This window comes from Cupressus sempervirens, chromosome 6, assembly GCF_028749045.1.
Source record: "Cupressus sempervirens isolate cs-2001-9-10 chromosome 6, ASM2874904v1, whole genome shotgun sequence".
Taxonomy (NCBI): Eukaryota; Viridiplantae; Streptophyta; class Pinopsida; order Cupressales; family Cupressaceae; genus Cupressus; species Cupressus sempervirens.
Genome location: NC_143123.1, coordinates 508,656,509 through 508,675,005, shown reverse-complemented (window position 1 = coordinate 508,675,005; position 18,497 = coordinate 508,656,509). Strand labels below are relative to the sequence as shown.

Here is an 18,497-nt window from a genome sequence, read left to right as displayed (position 1 = left end):
TTTGGATTAGGTGCTGCCTCTTCATCACTAACATCGTCAAGATATACGCCTCTCTTCAGGGCTGTTTCAACACCTTCAGGTCTTGCTGCAATATGCCTCAACATGTCCATAATAACATTATCAACATTTTCTCTACCACAAACCATCTTGACAATAGTTGTTGCAAGTTCATAACCTTTCGTAAGTTATAGGTCAGATTTCAGATCTGCCACTATACAACCAATCCACTAAGGTTTTCCATGATCCAATCCACAAGAAAGAACTCAGCTTTGATACCACTTGATGCAAGGAGGATTGAGTAGCAGGAGCCATGGTGGAATAAACTTAACTTAAACCTACAAACAATCTCCTTTCTCAGAGTTACACTTGAAAGCTTAATCAAATACATAACACGGAACAAGAGGCCATATGCAACATTCAATAGGTGTAATTATTTCACTTCACATATAAAGAAAGCGACATGCCTGGTTGTAAGACCTTCCAGGTTGTGGCCTTATACAATTTTTTCAATTAAACTAGAGTCCTAGTTTGCATCTTCTATCTTGTACTCTCTAAGATATGCCTTTTCTACATCTACCTAGACGTCTTATATAGCTAGCTAAGCCACAAGTCAGCTAGTCAAGCATTTAATTACATTATAGGTCCAGTCTTGGAAGAGTAAACCAAAAGCGAAGCAAAGGACAACATAAGGTCACACACACTTAAGCATAGGTCCACACGGGAGTTAGGAGTCATCTCCCAATTGCGCAAGACGCCATGTCATCATAGGAAACTGCACCAACAGAATCAACATGCCTCGCTGGATGAAAACTGCAGGAAATAGAGACCGCGAAGAATGACACAAAACTCAAGGAATATGAAACATCAGAATGCACACACTTAGGACAAGGATCAAGGATAGGTCCTCAACAGGATATCAGCTATGTACAACCTGAAACCAAAAGAAGCAATGACTACTTCACAATCAACAGTTTGGTATAGAAAACAAGAAGTATTTTTGGTTGATGCAAAATTGCTCAAAGGCCCAAGATGCTCCTGCATCAAAGACCTATGTAGCAGCTTTGTGCTCCTCATTTTTAATCGAGAAAGAATATTGTTAGCTAGTGATTACAATTGTTTTTTACTAATTTTCACTAAGAACTCAACTTTTTTTGGGGTCTAAAGTGAGTTTTTCTTTGGTTCACTTAGGTTCCTGCATTGAGCCTATGGATTTATCCTGAGCATATTTAGACAAACTTGGGCCAAATCCACAAGACCAGGGAAGGACCTTGGCAGAACTTAGGTTGAACTTGGAGGATCAATACCTTGTTTGGACTGGTTTGGGTTCATTCAAGGTTCTCTCTCTCAATGCTATGTTTGGACTGGAGCGCTACACATGCTCTATATCTGAATACAATGATTTATGTAATATTATAATTAGAAGGAATGACAATAGTTTCTTCTTAATCCAATATCAAGAGCATAAGAAAGATAAGCCATCTTAAACCTACAAACTGATATTAGTATCCAATCTTTATATCCCACATTCTATTATGAAAGGACAACCATTTGTGTCCTCATCTCTCTATATTCTTTTATGTATTTATAAACTTTGAGATAGACGTTGTAAGAAATTTGTTATAAACTATATCTTCTTCTAAAATCCAGATTTTTTTCTGATTTGTTCATATAATGTGGTAAGATATTTCTTAATAAAGTCAGGTATCGATGCATCAGTGATTTTACTGTGAAGCTTCTTGAGGAAGGATTTGGTTTCCAAAAACATTTGTTGGCTTTGCGGCGGTATTTCTTCATGGAAGTGGCAGATTGGGCTGATGGATTTGTCACATCTCTGTGCCAACATGTGTGTAGCTATTAAACAATCAAAGTTCTCATTTCTTTGTTAAGAATTCCAGCATTATGAGATAATTTTTATCTGCCTTCTGTTTTGGAATCATGGAGATACATTTTCAGTTTTTATGTTCATTAATCTGCATGACAACTGTCTTCTCTCTGAATTAGAAATGGTCACCAGCGGGCAGTCATCAGAGGTTGTTGGAGGTTCAAGCAATGTTAGAATCAGCCTTACAAAGGTCTTCATGTGAAGGAGATGAATATGATGATCGGCTATATATTTACATCAAGGATGCTGGTGGAATGCCACATACCGAAAGCAGTCTGCGCGTATCGCTTAATTCTACTGATGCCTCGTATTTTATTAACACTAATTGTGAGTAGTAATTTTTCCTTATATCTTAAAAAGATATACATACTAAAGTATCATCTGGGATACTGCTATTACTTTAGTTACACTTGTCATTTTGACATTTTGAGCTGATTTGTAAATTTGATTTATGTTATCATTTTCCACATCAAGATTAATTCATTACCATTCAAAACATGACAATCTTGACGGTTGCAGGTATAAATGCATTCGATTTCATAGGCTTGGGTTTCAAAGTGGATTGGCCATTAAACATTATTCTTAAACCAGATGCTTTAGATATGTATAGTTCTATCTTCAGCTTCCTGATCCAGATCAAGCTGACCATGTTTTCACTATCTGATATCTGGAATTGCTTAAGGGTATGACCTTTCATTCATTTTTCTTAATGCGAGTTTCATGGATCATGAAGGGAAGTTGTGCTTTTAGAGTAATACATTTCTGATACTATTTTATTCTAAGAAGTCCTAGAGATCAGTTAATAATGTTTCCAAGCACAAGATCATGGGATTAATCTTTGATCCAACAGCAATTTGGAATGCCTGTGTTGTTCCTCAACACCTTGATTAGATATCTGTGCCTATTTTGCAACAGTTTGTCTGTCATCTTGTTGCAGTATGTCTTTTTAATGGTGATTTTTTCTTTTATTTTCTTAAGTGTATATTGGTAGTTCCCTCTTAATATCACCCAGGGCTGTAGTCTGTGGTGTTAAATGTCTTACTGGTGACATTATAAATTTAACAATTTCTTTTGGTTTTAATTGTTGTTTTAGATTAACAAATTTTAATCAGTTTTACTGCTGTTCACATGATTTGTATCAGTAGCTATGGTAGTTTCTGGTATGTGTTTTTGATTTTTTTGTGGGAGTGTACTCTTTGCTGGTTTAGGATGTTTTGGCAAGCTGCTCAGCTGTAATGGCCCTGGACTTTGGCTTTTTGTATTTGTAACTATGGGTTCAGGGCCCTCTCCCTGCCTCCTTTATCAAAAACAATTTTTGCTTAAGTTCCCTTTATATGATTTTTTGGATGATGTGATTCTGTCCACTAAGCAGTGGTGATATCAGTTTTTGGGGAATTTTACTATTTTGACCATTCTATAGGCTTCAAGACACTATTGTTTTGCACAAATTCCAATGAGACATAACTTTCACCCTGATTATCAAGATACATTTTTTGAGATTTGTGAGAATTGCACAAAGATTTTAAATTTAAAATCAAATTAAAAATTTTCATAGCCACTTTTTTCTCAAAAATTGTAACAATCTTTATGAATTACAAATGAATAGTTCTTTTAGAGGCTGGCTTACAAAAAGGCTTGTTCGTTCCACTATCTATATAGTTAGTATATCACTTTTTTTAGGTCAGCAACATTCACACTTAGTTTAAGTTTATTTGGAGGTTGTTCTCCCATTTGTCTAACCTCATGTGAATTTTGTACATGTCCTCATGCCAGACTTATGTAACATGGTTTAAACATTTGGAGAGGTGGTTAGACATTTGTTCCTACTGATGTACCTCCTCTTTCTTGCCTTTATATGCAAGAATTTCATTTTACATTTTACACACACTTATTTTGTTTGATGGATATGCTTGTGTGCTTATTATTCACTTGTGGAGTTTATGTTAAATTTGCAGTAAGATCTTGGCTGCTCTAGCATGGTCGTTTGCCAACAATAAATATGTGGTTAGTAGGGTCTCTCCTTTTTGGTGTTCTCAGTTGGTCGTTCCCAGTCCTTGGTTGTTTATTTATTTATGTAGTGTATTAGCGACTAGTTTCTGGGCCATTTTTCCCAAATCCAAGGTGGCTCACATCCTTGCCACTTTTGTAGTGGCCTCTACTTTCCCCCATGTTTTCCATGCTACCTTACAAGGCCACCTCCTTGAAGCAATGCTCATATTTCCTCTGTTCCAAGAGAACTTGCACCATGCATCTATAATTCTATTTGAGGTTTAGTGGGTTTTTTTAACAGTGGTGTCCAGAACTCTTTCATAATCTTTCCAGCAACTACACCACTTTCCTAAAGATTTTTAGTACATAAAAATCCATGGCCATCAGATTAGATAGCAATTGGTCATGTGACCCTCCAATGACTGTCCTACCACTTGCTCGCACCCACACACTATATGGCCTCTAGAGTTTTATTGGAGGCCCTGTAGTTTGACCTTAACATGCAGTTGCTCTTACACATTTTGCTTCCATTGCCTTCTATTAGCTTTATCTGATCCTCTTCAAGGCCTGCACATAGTTTTCAACAACTTGTTGGCCGTTGACTTCAGCTTACCCAACCACTAGCAATGTTGTGATCTTCAAATGGATGAATGCACCCAACATTTGTCATAAATACTAAATAATAGTTAGCATTAGCCTTTTTTTGTACCATACCATTTTATATTAAACAAAATGTCATAGTTTTTTTCTATTAGAGATAGTTTATAAAATACATCAAGTAATCCAACTGTTTATCGGCTCAAAATACTAATCCAAAAAAACTAATCTACGAGCGGTATCTTCAGAGTTCCAAAGGTTATCCTATCATAGGCATATTGCATTACTTCAAAAACTAAATGACAATCAAGTACTAAGCATACTACAAGACAAGAGAGCTCTGGTCATCATCAGTCCCATTACCCTACAATGTTATTGCTTCCTTCAGCCTGATCAGTATCAAATGTACCCAAATGGGGAACAATATCTGGTCCAGCTGCTTTTTCCCAATTTGGAGCATTCTTCTGTTTCAGTTCTCTGTTTTTGGCATCTATATCAGCTTCAGTGATGTTTCCATCCTTTACTACCTCTTCCAAAGCTTTAAGTCCATCTTAGTGTATCATATCCTTTAATGCATTAAAGAAATGTGCAGATCCGACATTGGACTTGTATATTGGCATATCAACCTGTTGTGCCAGATTCATAAATCTGTCCTTGGGTATTTCAATGGCAGCAGATACCTGTAGTATAATGGAAAGCAAAGTGAGTGTATTGTTAAACTCACCAAGCCTTCATCTTTTGTTTTGAAAAATATCCTCATTTTGCTTGGACCATAAAAATCACAGAATTTCAGGGCGGGGGCCCTAGCTCGGTTGGCTAAATCTTCCCTGTTGCAGGGGGTTGGTCACGGGTTCTAGTCTCCCCCGTCCTCGTGGTACCGGTGGGCGTGTCGCGCCAGCGCTACCGGTCACGTTAAAAAGTTTATCAGGCGCACTGCAGTTTATAGGGGGGCCGTGTTGCACCGATTCCTGCATTCTAGAAAAAAAAAAAAAGATCGCAGAATTTCACAAAATAAACTGACCACAAAGCATTGAGATAATCATCAAAGCAGTCCACAATTAACCCGGCCAAGACTTCAATTCAAGACAACCTAGGAGAAGAGTTCCACACAACTGGCTGACCAAGGAATATGGACCAGACTCTAGCAGCAAAAGAGCATTAAAAAAAGAGGTTTGTAACAGATTCAGGTAGATCACAGGGTGAGCAAGTGATAGGATCATGACCTAGAGGGGACAAAGCATCGTGAGCAATAATTTTCTTGAGGAGGATCTGCCACCCAAGATAGGTTTTTTTGGGCATACACACATTTCTCCACATCCTAAACAAGACAAAATGCCACTTAGACTTGTACCATTGACAACCCCAGGACACATTAATCCATGCAAGAATATGCGACTCATCTCTCAACATTTAATAAATCTGCTTCACCTTGACCTCCTGAAAATGCCCCATCTTTCCATTTCAACTTCTCAAAAAACTAATTAGTATTAAGAGTTTTGCCTGGGAAAAAAGATCCAGTAGCCTTACTATTCAGGCAACAAATTTTCTTGTGAGAACGAGGGATTTCAAAAATAAGGCACAAGTCATCCCAAGAGCAGATCTGGTTATTCATCATGACATACCCAGTAGATACAACACCCAAAAAATACTATGCTTTAGCAGAATAACATTGAGTAGGTGCAAGTGGCTTCTCATTGAGCACCACCCCCATTGTAGTGATATGTCCAAACTGACTAAGTAGGAGAGTCACCAATGGCCTCCTTGTGAACCAGAATATGTCTAACCTTTGTCCAAGTTTTCCAAAGGGAGGAAAAGATTGGAGAGCCAAAAAATTCAATTAAAGTTGCCCATCAACATGTCACATATTCCAATGACCTTCCAAAATTTACCTTTCTTAGGTCTTGACAACCAAATATTATTCCTAATTAAGATTTTCCATGGTTCATCACCTGATAGGGCCTTATAGGCCTTGACAACAAATATGATTCAAAATTTACCTTTCTTAGGTCTTGACAATGAAATATCATAGTTAACAATTGAGTTAGTAGTCTATACTAATTGCTAGCATTTGATGTTGACTGTCAGATTGATCACCAAGTTCCTAAAACGAGGGGTATCCTTTTGTTTTTCTATAACTTGCAAACCAAGATTTTTTTTAACACAAATAGTCCATGGAAAGCTAGTCTTATCAACTATGCAACAATCTATAGCTTGCAAACCAAGCTGTTTTCTGAATACAAGTCTATCCAGTATGAAATGATGATGTCAGTTTTGGAAGATTTAACTATTTTGATTGTTTTTTAGGTCTCAAATTCTATTGTTTTGCACAATTTTAGATGAGACATAACTTTCTTCATTATTATAAAAAAATTCTGACCTATTTTAAAATTTATTAGAATTTCAAATTTATAATTAAATTTAATATTTGGATAGATAATTTATCTCAACGATTATAAAAATTTCTATTAGGTTTAAATGGATGATTTTTTCATCCAATCTCAAAATAGCTTGCAATCTCTCCTTGCTTTTTTGAGGTGGCCTAATTTTAATTCTGAATACATTAGGTGGGTTGTCTCGTGTATATTTTAATTCTACAACCAAGGAACTAATCCAAAGTGAATTTAGTTTCTATGAGTGTAATCGAAATGGATTTGGAATGCAAGCATATATTAGTTATTCAAAAGCGCAAATGTTATAATCAAAGAAACAAACCCTCAGGCACATTGCGTATGTCCATTTCTTTTGACCTATTCTACCGCATAATCTCTCCATGCCTGAAGCACATTGATCCTGAATATTGCCATCAACAATGCTTGATGTAGGCTGTTGGAAATGTAAGAGGAGTAACTGAGAGGGGAGGGGTGAATCAGTTACCACAAAAACAAATCCAAGTCCCTTAGATGTCAACACAATCTTTTACTTAACAAACCAAATTCTTGCTCTGCACGGTTAGAACTAGATATATATTGTAACTCGGTTAACAAAGTAGTTCTGATATATTAATGTGTATTAACCTTTAGTAACTTAGTTGCATAAACATAAACCATAAAGCAAATAACATGAACAGATGAGACACCAAGATTTAACATGGAAACCCAATTTCGAAAAACCACCAATGCAACTAGTTACAATTTTTCACTCTTCTGAAGTGAGCCCTGTTAAGAGCCAACCTTGTTAAAGGTTACAAAACACACAGTTAAGTGTGACCTTGTTACATGATTTGAATCACACTGTTAGGAGTGGCCTTGTTAGAGGTCTTTGAACACTTCAATCTAGAAATGCTACCTTGCTAGAGGATTTAGAAGATGATTGTTAAGCCAACTCTGTTAAGAGATTTGTTCATTGCTACAATTGTTAGAGAGTAACAATGATTGACTTGATTGTTGAGGCAACTGACTTTTGCAGATTCAGATCACTGTTTTGGTTTGACCTCTGGATCCTTCCTGATCAGAATATTCTTTGCAGCTCAATCTTCAAACTTGGATACTTTGTCCTTAATCAGATATCCTTCTCATTTCGCTTCCCTCATCTTTTTCCAATTGCGTTATTCAATCCACACCTTGACCTTGCATATATATGATACTCAATGTCAAGTTGGCTTGAATACCCTTCCATAAAAATAGTTAACATCAATTTAGTCGGCTTGTATTAACCAAATAATTAACAAAAGTAATCTGTCGTTAGTTGGTAACACTGGACTGAACACTCAGTTAATACAAAACTTCCTTTGGTGACCGACCAATCTCGATTTACACTATTTGCCTCATTGACCGACCAAACTCGGTTAATACTAATTTCTGTTCGGCTGATATTGGAATCTTGTTTGGTGCTCGATTGAGCTCGGCTTACACTGTGCTTGGTTAAAGCTTGACATTTGTGTAGCATCAATGACAATATACAATTGAATAATTGTTTTCAACATAAGGCACTCCAAAATAGTACGGATCTTATCAGGATCCATGCGAACACCCTTAGCACTAATGATATGTCGCAAGTAAAATAACTTTGTCATGTGAAGAGCACACTTGGACTCCTTGGCATACAAGGAAGCCCAATCCAATATATCCAAAACTGTGGTCAAATGAAGAATGTGGTCATCCCAAGTCTTTCTATAAACATGATGTCGTTAAAGAATACCAACGCAAATCTCTGGAGCTGACTGTGAAACACCCGGTTCATATTAGAGTAGAAAGTAGTAGGAGCGTTCGTCAAGCCAAAAGGCATGACCAAGAATTCAAAATGTCCATAATGGCACCTGAATGCAGTCTTCTCTATGTCTTGCTCTCTAACTCAGATCTAGTGATATCCCGATCTCAGATTAATCTCAGAGAAGTACTCCGCTCCATGCAACTCATCAATGAGCTTGTCAGTATGGGGGATCAGATAACGGTTCTTAATAGTCTTCTTACTAAGCACCTAGTAGTCTATACACATCCACAGGGTCCCATCCTTCTTCACCAATACAATTGAAGAAACAAATGGGGACTTGCTAGGCCTAATGTGCCCATGTCAAGCAGCTCTTATATGGTCTTCTTGATCTCATCCTTAAGTCACTTTGGGTGCCAATAGGGTGTGATCACGATGGGCTTAATACCCTCCTCCAACTCAATGATATGCTCGATCCCTCTGTCCGTTGGTCTACTCGGAGATAAATCACTAAACATTTTAGAGTGTTTAGTTCTTAATTGCTGAACAACATCCTTATGGTGTACTAAGTCCTGCATATGTCTGAGAGAAATCTTCTTAAACTCTTCATTCCTGATAGCCTTAAGGACTTGTGGCTGTCCATCTTTGATGAACCTCATCTCCATCTTTTCCATGGTCAGGTTGATATCCTTAAGAGTATGCCATGCCAAGGACTATATCAATACCACCCATGTCAACCACATAAAAACCTGCCTTAAAGGCATATGTATTCATCTTCACTAGAAGATCTGAAATCATCTTGTTACACCTCAAGGCGTAACCATCAGCCACTTGTACCCGTAAACCTCAAAATTCCTTTCCTGCATTCCCCTCCTAGTAACCAAACGCACATCAATGAAGTTTTGAGTGGCTCCTATGTCAAACAAAGCAATTCCGTGTTGTCCTACTATAAGCCCATGCATCCTGAAAGCTCCTTCCTTTCTCATACTAGAAAGGTAGGCAACGTTGAGGTTAGAATCATCCACCTTATCCTCATCATGAGCAGCCCTATGTACATCCTGCTCATAATCAGCTAGCTGCCTTGTAGGATCAAAACTGTCCTCATCATCGTAGAATCATTTCATCCTCTTTTCCACCTAAGGATTCATAGGACAATCACGATTAACATCATAAGGACCCCTGCAATAGAAACATAGCTTCTTTCTCCTCAAATCTTTAAGGGTATCTTGATCCTAAGTTGCTGCCATAGGACTCTTAGACTCTGATTTTTCCTCTCTCCTAGGAGCTGTCCTATCAAAAGCTGAACTAGAAGGCTTCAAGGCAAACTTGCCTCTAGGTGTAGATGACTCTAAATTCCAAGTCTTCTTCATAGCTTCTTGTAATGAAGGCGGGTCCAATGACTTAACCCAACCTTTGAGTGGCTCAGCTAGGCCCTCGATTAACAACTTGACTCTTCTCTGTGATATGTCATAGACCATGATAGAAAGTCTTTGAAACTCACTGATAGATGCCTCCAAGCTAGTTGTTTGGTGTAATTGAGCCGACTTTTTGAAGTAAATCTCAGGATCCTTCCTATCAAAGTGCTCTATCAACCTGTCAGCGAACTCCTGATATGATGTGATCTGATCATGATGGAGAGATACCAAACCGTGATATCACCAATCATATGCAACTCCATCAAGGTGTAGAATTGCGAATCTAATGGCATCCTCTTTAGTCATATGATGCAAGGCAAGGTAGGTGTCGAGCTTGTGAACCCAAGCTTTTGCAATAACTCTACCATCACCATCAAAATTAGCCAATGTCATCTTACTAGCCACTTGCTGTAACTCTATTTACCTAGGCCTTTGTCTATCAAGAGTAGGCCTACCTATGGAATGCTTGCACTTTTGAGTCAAGTACTTATCAAAATTCAAATTCTCCTTCAGGGCCTGTGGTAGAGCATCCCACTTACCAAAATGAGCAATTACATCATCAACAAAGGGTCAAACCTCAGTCACAAATACTGACTGCATTCAACTTCAGTCTTAGAAAGACGGGTCTTTGTGGCCTATCATAGGCTCCAGTATAACTTGTCATGTCTGCCCTATCATCAATCCCGACTCAGTATTGGACCCTGTATTTATCACCATCCCTGGACCTATCCTCAACTCATGATCTAGGGGAACCAACAGAATCATAATGTGCTCTCTCTCTACTCCATCCTCGTGGGAGTGCTATTTGCTTCAGAGTCTGAGAAAGCTACTGCAGTACACCTATCATTTGTTGCTGTCTGACTGCCAAATTCTTGAATGTTTGTATAGTCTCTTTGTCAATCTCTGCATCAACATCTCTAAATCCTGTACCGGCTAAACCACCCAGACTACCAATAAAACCAAACTATATCTTAGGTTCATGTTCCCTAGGTGGAGTGGTATGAACTCTACGGGTGTAATGCATACTCGACACAAATGTCCTATCATCACCTATGATATTGTGGTACAAAACTCTGAATCAAATGCTAAATGCAAACTTTGACAAATGCACCGAACTACTGATAATTGAGCCCAATTCTCATAGGTTGGCAGGAAATTGTTCTAATACCACTGTAAAGACCATCTCTTACCTTTGAATGAAAAATGCTGATAACAAAGGATTTTTGTTGCTTTATCTATTTTTTCTGGTTTTTTTGTATTTTTGGGAATATATGTTTTTTTTTGAATTTTTGGATTGATGGAAATAAAATTGCAATACAAAGACTTAAAACAACTTAGCTATTTTAAATTTCAATTGGATTGATATGATAACAATAGCTATTATAAGATTGGCTCCAATTACAAATTTAGAGATGAGGAACTTGCTATTGGCTCTTGTTGTTTTAGAGTAAATTACGAGGTCTAGATTTGATGCTTGGTTTGCCAAAATTGAGCCCAATTTGTAAAGTTTCTGCTAAATCCTTATCTCTTAATCAGACTTTTAATCCATTCTTATATGCTGAGAATGATCTTTTAAATAGTATGAATATTGATGAAATTAGTGCTTATTATAATGCAGATACAATACTGAATATTTAACCTTTTATTGTGATAGAGAATCTCAGATATAAATTGCAGGATATAAAATGCTTATAGGAGCAGACTGCTGTAACTGTGTGTCCTATAATCTGCATTTACAACCTACTTATATATCCTTTCTAAAGGGTATGACCCTCAAGGGACATAACCCTTCCTAACTTGGCATCTATAGGAGATATATATATATATATATATATATATATATATATATATATATCATTAAATGCCAACATTAGAGATTTATTACTATTAAGAGGAAGTACGGTCTATACTGTCAGACCTGTAGGTTTATCTTGGTTAATATTCTTAACACTCCCTCTTAACTTGATAATCCTATAGAGAGATATTATATCTAGCAACACCAATAGAGATGAATAAGCAAGAATTAGTACTCTATATCTGTTTGTCTCTTTTTAGTATGTGGTATCATAGAACACATGATACAAAGTCATATTACTAAACCTGTGATATGACAAATCACTGCCACTAGTGATATTATACAGGATAAATCTGAAGAGTAATCTCTTCATTTATCCAAGTTATGATTTCATAGAAACCGGTATTTCCATATTACAACATGATCCTGAGTTTTAAGATCTCTACTAGAATACAGGATAAACCTGAACAATACTAAGATTCTTCCTTTATCCAATTTGTGACCCATGAACATAGCAATGTCAACATCACAATATGATCTTGAACTCATCTAGATCTTACAGTAGAACTCTATTGTTTAGCACATTATCCAAGAGATCATCACCTCTCATAATGTTTTATACAAGTGTTCATTATTTTCAGAGATCGTCACCTCTTAAAATAATAAATGAATATAAATGGTGGAGCCCATAACAGTCAATAGCCTGACAAAATAAAATTATTTTATTAATAATCAAGAGAGTACAAATGGATTACAACTCAACCATACGAAGTCTCCTGCTGAAGTGTTCTATCTTCACTCTAGATAGAGGTTTGGTGAGTATGTTTGTTGTCTGATCTGCAGTGCAAATGTATTCCAATTTTACATAATTCCTATCTACCATATCTCTTACATAATGGTAAGGAATTTCAATATGCTTGGACCTGTCATGGAAAACTGGATTCACTGAGAGCTTGATTGAACTCTAATTATCACGATGAATAATTGTGGGATTCATAGCTTGTCCAAATAATCCCACAAGTAACTTCCTCAACCATACTGCTTCTCGAGAGGCCATCGTTGCTGCAATGTATTCGCCTTCTGTGGAACTCTGTGCTACTAAAGACTGCTTTCTACATATCCAAGATATCATTGCTGATCCCAAACTAAAACAACATCCTGAAGTACTTTTCCTGTCTTTAACACTTCCACCCCAATCTGAATCAGTGAATCCATGCAAATCTAAAGCAACTTTCTCATATTTGAGTTCGAGATTAAGAGTGCTTTGTATCTCATAATGCGTTTAACTGTGACTAGGTGAATCTCCTTCGGTTCACACATAAACTGACTTACGACATTAATTGCATAACAAATATCTGGTCTTGTGTTTACTAAGTGCATAAGAGACCCAATCATCTGTTTGTCGAGAGTAGAATCTATGGATGGTGATTTTGCAGCTGCTTCCTCAAGTTTATGTAGATTAGTCTCCATTGGAGAAGACATAGTTTTGCAATTCCACATTCCCTTGATTTAGTATAATACTATCAGAATTCTGCCATACTTCCAGTCCTAGAAAGTAATGAAGGAGTCCCAAATCTTTCATCTCAAATTCTCTAGTTAGATCTTTCTTGCACTGATGAGATGATCTTCACTTGTTATTAGTAGATCATCAACATATAACATCAGAATTACCAAATCATCTTTATTTCTTTTATAATATAAATTTGGATCAGCTTCATTCTTGGAGAATCCTAAGCGGTTGAGATACTTATCAACTCTTTCGTACCAGGCCCTGGGAGCCTGTTTAAGCCCATAGAGAGCTTTCTTGAGCCTGCAAACAAAAGCGTTGGGATCATGATTTTCAAATCCTTCAGGTTGCTTCAGATATACTTCTTCTGAAATCTTTCCATTTAGGAATGCTGCTTTCACATCCATCTGATGTACTTTTCATCCCTTTGATGCAACAATTGCTAAGACTGCTCTTATGGAGGTATATCTGGCAACAGGAGCAAAGGTTTCTTCATAATCAATCCCTTCTTTTTGAGAAAATCCTCCGGCTACAAATCTGGCTTTATACTTCTCAATACTATCGTTAGCAGCATGCTTTATTTTAAATATCCACTTGGAAGAAACAACAGATTTTCCTTTAGGTTTTGAAACAATTTCCCAAACATCATTTTTCATGATGGATTGGTATTCTTTTGTCATAGCTTCTTTCCAAGTTGTATGTTTAATAGCATCAGAGAGATTGGTTGGCTCTATTTTGGATAAATCACTTATGTTAGTTGTATAACCAGAGAATCTTTTAAGTCTTTTGCTTTCTCTAACTATTCCGGAAGGTGCAGCAAAGTCTTGAGCTGCCATAACTGTTTTAATAGCTCAAGGTGGTCTTTTCTTTGAATTTTCTTCAAGGTTCATATTTTGAATTTCATCTTTGATCTTTTCTAACTTCTCCCTCTGGGACCCAGATTCACTATTTCTTTTAGAACTAGATAAAGGAGAAGGTTCATCAGAACTTATGGCTCTTTTGAATGCATGATCTTCTTCAAAGATTACATCTCTGCTAAGTTCAATAGTTTTCTGTCTAGGTATGAAAATCCTATATGCTTTAGAAGTTTCACTATACCCTACAAAAATACCTTTCCTCCTAGAGGGTTCTAACTTGGTTCTCTTTTCTTTTGGAACATGGATATATACAGGACGTCCAAAAATTCTAAGATGACTTATATTGGGTTTTACTTTAGTAAATACTTCTTTAGGTGTTTTATCTTTAAGATAAGAGTAAGGACTTCTGTTTTGAATATATATAGTAGTACAAGAGGCTTCTACCCAAAGATAATATTTTAGGTTTTGGTAAAAAATCATAGCCCTAGCAGCTTCTATAATTGCCCTATTCTTTCTTTCTGCTACCCTGTTTTGCTCTGAGTTATAAGGAACAGTGTACTCCCTCTTAATCCTTGATTCTTTACAAAACCTTTTAAACAAGTCTGAGGTATATTCTCCTCCGTTATTAGTTCTAAGGGCTTTAATTTTATGTCCTGAAAAATTTTCAATTAATGCTTTGAATTTTTTAAATCTTTGTAGGATTTCTTTTGATTCCTTGCATTTTAAAAAGTAAATCCATGTTTTCCTAGAGAAGTCATCTGTGAACAAGATATAATACCAGAATCCTCCAAGAGAAGAAACAGACAGGTCCACATAAATTTGAATGAATTAATTCTAGTACATTATTTGTTTTCTTAGTGCTATCATGAAAGGGACTTCTGGTACTTTTACCCAGAGCACACCCTTTGCAAATACTAAGGTGGTCTTTATTTAATTTGGGTAATCCAGTAACTATCTTTTCCATAGTTGATAAAGTTTTTAAATTTAGATGCCTTAATCTTCTGTGCCATATTTCATTTGAATCTTCAGCTTTGTAGACTAGGGCTTGAATGGATCGACTAAATTCTGTATTCAATTCATACAAATATCCCTTTCTTTGACCAATTAACTTAGCTTTCTTGATGGAAGAGTTCTTAGCCCAAGTTAATACTTTGCCATCCACGAATGCAACATTGTGTCCATCATCTTCAAGTGTTGTAATTGAGATTAGGTTTCTTTTAATCCCTGTACATAGAGTACACCTTTAAGAAGAAGAGTATTTCCAAATTTTAGTTTCAAAGTACAATTTTCAATTCTTTCAACGAAGTGTGCTGAGTTATCACCAATGGTAATTTCACCGTTAACCTTCTCTGATAAAGAATCTAGAGTTCCTTTGTATCCCGTTATATGTTTAGAAGATCCACTATCAATTACCCATGCTTTATTTGAAATTTCATTTGATAGAGAGGAATACAAAACACGGTTCTCAGGATCATAAGTATCTTCTTCTCTAATGACATTTGTACAATTTGCCTGTTGTTTGGAATTTTCAGGACAATTAGATCTATAGTGTCCAAATTTTTCACATTTGAAACACTTTATTTTAGATAGATCTTTCTTGGGCTTTCCATTCTTTTGATTTCCCTTTTTCTTCTTGAAATGCTTCTTCTTGCCTTTATAGGAGTTTGTATTAAGAACGTGAAGTTCTTCATCTTCTACTTTTGGTTTCCCTCCTTTCTTTAGTTTTCTGGATTCCTCTTGAGGACAATCATTCTTGAGTCTGTTAAAGTCCGGGAGCTGATCTCTTGCACTTATTCCTTGTGTGAATGTCTCCCATGAATCTAGCAATCCATCTATAGCCATAAGTGTTAATTCTGTGTCACTAATGATGGTTCCTATGCTTGATAGTTCATCTCTAATGCCGGCAACTCTTAAGAAGTAAGAACTTATTGATTCTCCTTTCTTTATCTGAATGTGATTCAATTGCCTTTTTAGTGCAAGAACGCTGGTTGCATTGTTTACTTAATAGGCATTTCGTAACGCATTCATCATATCAAAGGCAGTTTGATGTTTTGTAAGCATAGGTACAATATCATTTTTAACTCCATCCAAGATGATTTGAATAGCTTTTCTATTTCCTTTGCTTCGAATAGATTTGTGAGGTTCAATTGGGGGTTGTTTGGATGCTCCATCAACGAATTGTTTTACATTATTCTCTTCAAGAATCATCATGATTCTGAACTTCCAATCTTCAAAGTGCTCTTTCCCATCAATCCTGTCCTCGGGTCTGATTATGTAAGCCATGGAAAATAGAAGATTGTTGCTTGATGTGTACAAAGTCTGATTACTGATATTTAGCAGAGCCTAGGTTCGATTGCCAGAGCTTTGATACCATGTAAAGTTTCTACTAAATCCTTATCTCTTAATCAAACTTTTAATCCATTTTTATATGTTGAGAATGATCTTTTAAATAGTATGAATATTGATTAAATTAGTGCTTATTATAATGTAGATACAATACTGAATATTTAACCTTTTATTGTGATAGAGAATCTCAAATATAAATTGCAGGATATAAAATGCTTATAGGAGCAGATTGCTGTAATTGTGTGTCCTATAATCTGCATTTACAACCTACTTATGTATCCTTTCTAAAGGGTATGTCCCTCAAGGGACATAACCCTTCCTAACTTGGCACCTGTAGGAGAGATATATATATCATTAAATGCCAACATTAGAGACTTATTACTATTAAGAGGAAGTACGGTCTGTACTGTCAGACCTGTAGGTTTATCTTGGTTAATATTCTTAACACAATTCTTGCAGGTTGGCAGGAAATCGTTTTGATACCATTGTAAAGACCCTATCTTACGTCTGAATGAAAAATGCTGATAAAAAAGGATTTTTGCTGCGTTATCTATTTTTTCTGATTTTTTTTGTATTTAGAGATGAGGAACTTGCTATTGGCTGTTGTTGTTTTAGAGTAAATTACGAGGTCTAGATTTGATGCTTGATTTGCCAAAATTTTTAGTGTTGACTGTAAAAATGCTTCTCGACTCTAAATTGCCAAAATCCAAGCTCTGATGTGCAAGGCTGAACCCCAATTGCAGGCTCTGTAGGGTAAGCCGCTGCCCAAATTTCAAATCACAAGCCCTGCTCATATTTATTGCAGGCCACAACCAATAATTTCTGGCCCCCGACCTGATTATGGCGCCCAAATTAATAACGCCAGCCCCTGAAATCTAATAGCATACTTCCTATAGGTGATGCAGGTCCATGTGATTATTTTGTAGGTCCTGTTGTGTAAAAGATGCAACCTTAAATATCTTCAGGGCTTCGACAAAAAAGAATGGAAATCCTCAATGTATTCACCAGTTTTCTCATCAAGCAATAAATCACAGGTACTCAATAACTCCACAATGCCAAACGTTTTCTCTAGTGTGATACTTCTGCTTAGATACAATATGGACAGTAGGAGGAATTTCAAATTGTATACTTCAGTACAATTTTGCAAAGAATGCAATTCTTAGAAAAACTCATAAACTCCAAACCCTTAGCCAGGTAACAAAAGCAAATAAAATATTCAATTGGATAGATTTTTTGTCATAATGAGAGCCATATACATAATTCCCTTGTGCAATGTAACTTCTTCATTGCACCTTTCGCTTAAAACATTACTTTATAATAAAAGTGCATTTACTTTATAAAATGAAGTACATTAATAATTATAAGTGCATTTAACAATTATAAAGCCTCATCATGAGCAATAAATACAGCTCCCAATAGAAAATCACTTTTTGAGCCCAAAATTGCATGAACGACAATCATCACTGCCAACACTGCCCTGCCAAAAATAGAAATTGGACGAGAAAAAGCTTACTAAAAATAGTAAGTCTAGACTTACTAAAAATTGTGAATTTGCAATAGAGACCCCCAAATCCAATCGTCAGCTCACGAGGGTCCCAAGGATGAGTTGATAGACCTCGACTCCAGGAACTTGCTAAATTGGGGGCAGCACATCAATGTAATAGTCTTTTGGATAGTCGTTGAAAAGAACAGACGAAAATTCACAACTAGGCATCATACACAGACATCGGTTACATGTTGATGCATGCCACGTGATATATTTCATTGTAATGGATGTTGGTTAAATTTCCTAAGGGGAACCACATCAATTACTTTGTGAGGGGAAATTAGATCCTTGTGAGTGGGAAATAGAAATCGATTATTCCAGATGAGTCGAATGTATTTCTACCATGTATGCCATCATCCTTCAATGGATTGAAAATCACAGGAGTTTGAGTAAATGATTGGGAGCAGCTGCCGTTGA

General features: G+C 36.4%; 1 protein-coding gene across 4 annotated transcripts in view; it reads left to right on the top strand.

Annotated features, from left to right (window-relative positions):
- LOC149553254 (Spc97 / Spc98 family of spindle pole body (SBP) component) overlaps window positions 1–18,497 on the top strand; it is a 159,522-nt gene that overhangs the window by 40,311 nt on the left and 100,714 nt on the right. For all 4 annotated transcript variants that reach the window (XM_089788715.1, XM_089788716.1, XM_089788718.1 and 1 more), the window contains 3 exons: window positions 1,702–1,843; window positions 2,002–2,209; window positions 2,402–2,565. In XM_089788715.1, the coding sequence (XP_089644841.1) occupies window positions 1,702–1,843; window positions 2,002–2,209; window positions 2,402–2,565 (514 nt within the window). The remainder of the gene's footprint in view (window positions 1–1,701; window positions 1,844–2,001; window positions 2,210–2,401; window positions 2,566–18,497) is intronic.